The sequence below is a fragment of the Enhydra lutris genome, unplaced genomic scaffold (genome assembly GCF_002288905.1).
Source record: "Enhydra lutris kenyoni isolate GAN:26980312 unplaced genomic scaffold, ASM228890v2 scaffoldscaffold45, whole genome shotgun sequence".
Taxonomy (NCBI): Eukaryota; Metazoa; Chordata; class Mammalia; order Carnivora; family Mustelidae; genus Enhydra; species Enhydra lutris.
The window spans coordinates 12,854,782-12,860,781 of record NW_019154129.1 but is presented as its reverse complement, the minus strand read 5'-3'; the positions used below and the strand labels follow the sequence as shown (position 1 = coordinate 12,860,781).

Sequence of the window (6,000 nt, the reverse complement as noted above, 5' to 3'; positions counted from 1 at the left end):
AGGAAGGTGCAATTTGGTTTTTCCAGCCCCCATTCCTATGCACTCCTGTGCTCCTACTTGCTAAGGCGGCCTGGCCGGAGCGCTGACTTCCCGGCAAGGGTCCTTGGGTGACGTGCCTCCCGAAGGTCTGTTGGCAACCAACCCGCACTCAGCTCCTTCATGAAGGGACTTTCCTTTTTTCAGAGCAGCTCACTGGTCTGTGCAGTGCTAGAAGCACGTTTTGGCTTAAGCGGAATCTTTGATTCCATTTTGTTGCAAAAAAAAAAAAAAGAGAGAGAAAGTTAGGTGTTCAGTCTGAGATTATACAAGCCGAAAAGACTTCACCTCGTTTTCCAGAGATTGTCTCCTACTCCTGTTTTTAACATGCTATGTTCTCAGAAGCGTCATCAAACACACATACTAGGCACACTCAACCGAGACCCTCTGGTCTAACGAGGGCTAGCTACTAAGAAGCTCATTCCAAGGGTCGTTAGCCACTGGGACCATCTTTGAATCCAAGCAGTTTTACCAGCTTTTATTATAAACACCAGCACATTTCAAGTTTCCTCTTTTTGATCACAAATATAGGACTTTTTTCTTCTCCTCTTAAGTATACAGCATGAGACACAGCGCCGGGCCTTTCCCGCTGTCTTACAGAATCTCCTTACGCCGAGTGCGGGGTTAGCATCCACACACCACACCCTCGACCGCAGCCCTTGGCGGATTACACAGGACATGGACTCCAAAAAGATGAGACCTGTACACAGAGTTTTGGATCCCACGACGACCTGAAAAAGATGCCCCCGCCCACCGGCCCCCTTAAGTGGTAGCCCTGCACTACGTGTCCGTGGCCCTGGAGCTGCTCCTCCAGGGCCCCAGACGGCCCACCCCTTCCGTCTGCTTAGGGTTTTCCCATCAGTGGAGACCGTGAGTCGGCAGAGGGTCCCAGACTCAAGAAGCAAGTAAGCAAGCAAGGATGGCCAGATGGCCACTGGAGGGCCGTGGCCCTGCTTTCCCTTCTGGGGCTGTGGTGGGCGTGGCAGGTGGCTGGCAGTGCTAGAGGACGGTCTAATTATCTGGCTTAATCTAGTTCGAACTCAAGATTTGAAGCTCTGTGCAAAAATTAATTTTTTTCAAAGCTTCCTCAAGTTTAGATTCCCAAATCAGTATTTTGAAGTGATCTCTGTGAATACATGGCCAAAGGGGAAGCTATTTGGGCCATGAATTCTAAATTTGCCACCACCACCCCCCGCCTCCCCACCCAGGTTGGAGGACCAGGGACACAAGAGGCAGGACTCGAGTCCCTTGTGCTTGGTCCGGGAGGGATGCTGCAGTCTAGAGGGCAGACTTCCACGCTCCCCGGAGGTGCTCCTCTGCTCAGACCTGACGTTCCCAGCACCCAGGGACTCAAGTGTCACCCTCTTGGTAAGGGTACCCTGAACTGGACCCGGGAGCAGGGGGAAGCAAGGGGGTGGTGGTGGCGTGTGGGACCATGTGGCCAAGCGCCCATCCCTCGAAGCCGGTGGGGGGGCGGCTCTTTCACCACAGCGCTGCCCTCACAGGCCCTGTTTCTAGAGGGTAGAGAACAAAGGCCAGACCTCTTCACTGCCCTGCCCAGCCCAGCATTGGAGGCCACAACAGGACACGCTGCACGCAGCATCCACCCCTATGGAGCATAGGACGTGGGGAAGCAGGAACCACCTCTGGTCCCTGGAGCCAATTCTGCACCAATTTTGGGATTTGCATAAAGGAAAGGGGAGGGTAGGTACCACTGCAAACAGCTGCAGGAACCATCCCTACTCTGGCATCTTGAGGCTTAGGGGAGGAGGACAGGAGGCAAAGTGCTGCTTCGGACTCGTCTGCGGCCTGAACTCTGTGGGTGAAGCTCCCCGCGGAGCAGTGGGTATATGAGGCCCCCACTGAGCTGGACACCTCGGTTCCTGGAAAGAGAACCACCCAGGCCTTGGCTGGGCCTGGCTGCCACCCACATGGCCACCAGGACCATGGTCCCTACCTCTCCCCTGTGAGCAATCCATCAGAATCATGTCTTACAAAGAACAGACTCCAAAAATATATATAAATAAATAAAAACCTTAAACATTCTTACAGGGATCTTAAAGAACAGAATACATGTTAAAAACTTCAGTAATTTATATCAATTTTAAGCGGTACTTTATATACAATGGGGGAAAAACACATGCATAGTCCAAATACAATGTTGAAAACAGCATTTTCATAACAAAAAAACCCCGAACACTAAGTGTTAATACCATGTACATGAATTCAAGAAGGACCACCCTTTTTGTCTGTTGCACACAGTTTATTTAACAATATGATATAAGAAATGAGTTGGTACTTTACCATTCTATACAGTGATTGAATCTTCTTGAATTTTCTTATTTATAGTAATTATAGCGCTTGCATGATTTACACTAGAATTGCTTTTCCTCATTTCAAGTTTCACATAGAAGAAAGAAAAGAATGCTTCTTCTCTATTAACATTAGCATGGTCTAAGAGAGTGATCATCCCTATTTTTTGTCTAAAACCAGTTTTATCAGAGAAACAAAGCAACAATTTCTACATCTGCAAGACAAGAGTTTGGCTTAGGCCAGTATGTATAGATAGATGTGTGTGTGGGTGTGTACGTGTGTGCACGCAGGAGCCAATTCCTATCGTCCAGGGGTAATACTTGGAGAACGCCCACAGAGTTCACTATAGAAAAAATCTTCCCGCAACGTCAGAAAGTTATCGGGATACATTATAAGCTTGCATTATTTCAAGAATCAGTTTCTGAATATTATTTTTCTTCTCACTTTTAAACATAAATGTTTAAAGTCTTGAAATACAAATAAAAAATATGAATATAATGAACTTGTTTTTCCCGTTAAAAAAAGGCATGAGTCACCAGAAATGACGACAAAAAGAATCCAAACAAAACCCCCCTCCCCCCAAAACAAAAAAAACAAAAAAAACAAAAACAAAAAGAGAGAAAGAGAGAGAGAGAGAGAGAGAGAGAGACCAGATATTTAAATCAACTGGTTTTTAACAAAAAAATATATTCTTTGTATTGTTTCTTTAAACAGCAATCTACCCTTCCACGGCTTGGAAGTAGCGGTTCCATCTAGGCATAAAAAGAACCTAGACGCCTGGATTTCAGTACAAAAGGTCCAAGAACATGAAAGGGGGAAGAAAAGCGATGCTCTCACAATGCTACAAACCCTCCACAAACTTTTCTAGGGTGTCTCCTGTGGTGTCGCCGACCAGGGACAGCTCACTGGACAGTGCACTCCTGTTGGGGGTGTTCAGCTGTGGGAGCATTGCACTCTGTTCGGGGTTCCCCAAGTGTCCCTGATCTATGGAGCTGGCCATGGTGACTGCGAGTCCTGGGTGGGGGGAACCAGTCTGGGGCGAGACGTGGTGTGGTGAAGGCTGGGGCTGTATCCGTGGCGACGGGCTGGAATGTGGAGGCTGGGACTGGGGCCGCGGAGACTGGACAGGGGCCGGAGACCGCACCTGGCTACTGAGGGACGTGGCCATCTGCTGGCCGGGGAGGTGCGAGGCCTGCGGCTGTCCTGAGAGCATGTGCTGCTGGGGGCTCATGGGGTTCGGCTGGCCCGGGGACCCGATCTGCTGCTTCATCTGCTGCTGCTGCAGAATCCGCTGCTGCAGGGCCTGCTGGATGTTGGGGGTGCTGTCTGCGCCCAGCCCCGGCTGCCCTATCTGGCCGAGCTGTCCCATCTGAGCTGCCATCTGGCCCATGGAGCTGCCCTGGATGGGGAGGTGCTGCTGCATCCGCTGCTGCTGCATGGCCGGGGGGTAGCCTCCGGGTCCCTGGGGCTGCTGGAACTGGCCATGCCCGGCCATGCCCCCGGCCATGCCCGTGCTGCCCTGCTGCTGCTGCTGTTGCTGCTGCTGCTGTTGCTGCTGCTGCTGCTGGAGCAGCTGCCTCCGGAGCATCTCCCGGTACTGTGGGTTCATGCTCGCCATGCTGGGGTTGTGGCCCGGGTTCATGATGTTCAGGGCCTGGCCCTGGGGGTTCAGGCCTCCCATCGCAGGCTGCTGTGGAGGCACACCGGGCCGGGGCCCGCTGGCTTGCATGGCGTTCAGGTTCTGCAGGCCGGGCTGCTGGTGCAGGCCGGGCTGGGCCTGGAGGCCGGGCTGGGGCTGCAGGCTGGGCTGGGGCTGCAGGCCGGGCTGACTGGCCACGTACTTGGCTGTGCGCTGCTTGATGAAGGCCGCCATCAGCTGAGGGTTGGACTTGAGGATGTTGAGCACCTGCTGCTGCTGCTGCGGGGAGCTGGGCGACTTCAGGGTCCGCAGCAGGTCCTGCAGGGCGCCGGGCGAGATGCTCCGGGGAGGCTGCACGCCGGACATCCGCGGCCCGGCCACGGCCGGCTGGGCCTGCATGGACAGCACGGGCCGGGGCAGGCCCGGCATCGGCTGCTGCTGGGGAAGAGGCGCCTGCTGCCACTGCCCGGGGGGCAGGTTGGGCATGACCGGCCCGCTGACCTGGCTGGGACGGGGCACGTTCAGGCCCACAGGGGCCATCTGGCTAACCGGGGTCACCATGCCCGCGCGCCCCGGGGGCAGGCCGTTGTTCACGTTCACCCGGTACAGGTGCTGCTGCTGCTGGGCCTCGCGCTCGATCTGCCGGGCCGCTTCCACCGCGGCCGGTGGGGGCTGTGCAGGGGGCGGCGGGGCCGGCACCTGGTTGGTGGGCTTCCCGGTGGACACCGTGGTGGGGGGCTGAGTCCGGGCCACGCTGGGGAAGCCGGCTGGTGACATGCTCACGGGTGAGGGCTGGGGCTGGGCCGGGGGCTGCGGCGTCTGGGGCGTGCCGGGCTGCTGCGTGGGGGTCCCGGGCGGAGCTGAGGTAGGGGAAGGCAGACTCTGTTGAGGCACGTTGCGGGTGTTCATGGTGGCCATCCGCCGGCGCATGAGCTGGGCTTGCTGCAGCCGGTGCTGGATCTGCTGCTGCCGGAGCTTGTGTTTGATGTTGAGGCAGAAGGGCACCGGGCACTTGTTCTCCTGGCAGTGCTTGGCGTGGTAGCAGCAGAGGGCGATGAGCTGCTTGCACACCGGGCAGCCCCCGTTGGTCTTGCGCTTGCAGCCCTTGGTGTGCTGCACCACCCGCTTCATCTTCTGGCAGGACGGCAGCGAGCAGTTGGCGTTGCGGCACTGGCAGGCGTGCACCAGGGACTGGATGCAGCGCTGGATGCTCAGGCGCCGCGACTCCTGGGGGCTCTTGGACTGCGGCTCGCCCTGGCTGCTGCCCTCGTCGTCCAGGCCCAGCCCCCACTTCACCATCTTGTGGGCGTGGCTCTTGGTGTTGTAGCAGTTGATGCAGAGGTCGTAGTCCTGCGGACAAGCACAGGGCGCAGGCTATGGTCAGCCCGGGGCCTTGGGACCAGACAGAGGCCACCGCATCCATCCCCGCAGCCCTACCCCTCCCCTCCCTGTGCTCTCACAGGCTCTCGAGTGCGTTGGCTGACCTCTGGTCCCCTTTCCTTCCTTCCTCTGCCCCTGGGGGAAGGGCGCCCAGACCTACAGTGTCCTGCTCCTGAACCTGGCCTGGGGAGCCTGACGGCTCCTCCCGAGCTCACCCAGGTGCCACCCAGCTCCCCGGGGCCGCTGCCAGGGGCCCTGGTGCATCCCCCAAGCTCTACTGGGTGGCCCAGGGGGTCTGGGGGACTGAGACACCTTCCCCAGAAGACAGGCCTTTGGCTCAAACCCCAGTGACAAAACGCACACTTATGGGTTCTTTAAAGTTGCTTATACCTGCAGACAGAGACTACCAGGTACCAGGTCTGGAGAAGAAGACCCTATGACCGGGACCCACCCCTTTTCCAAAAGGACATGAAGATCCCAACAGTGGGAAATGATATGGGACTAAAGAAGGCTGGAAGAAGTGGGAAATGAAGACAACGGCATTACAGAGGCTCCACCTGCTCCTTCTACCCAAGATCACAGAACCCCTACGGGCGTGTGGCTCTGGGAACCGTTTGGGAAGCTAACACTGG

At 56.2% G+C, this 6,000-nt stretch overlaps 1 protein-coding gene across 1 annotated transcript in view; it reads right to left on the bottom strand.

The window, feature by feature from the left end:
• Positions 1 to 2,987: 2,987 nt before the first annotated feature.
• The window catches only part of LOC111156131 (CREB binding protein), a 123,825-nt gene continuing 120,812 nt past the window's right edge, over positions 2,988 to 6,000 (bottom strand). Inside the window, 1 exon segment of the mRNA XM_022516775.1 lies at positions 2,988 to 5,338. Coding sequence (XP_022372483.1) covers positions 3,191 to 5,338 — 2,148 coding nt within the window. The 3' untranslated portion in view covers positions 2,988 to 3,190.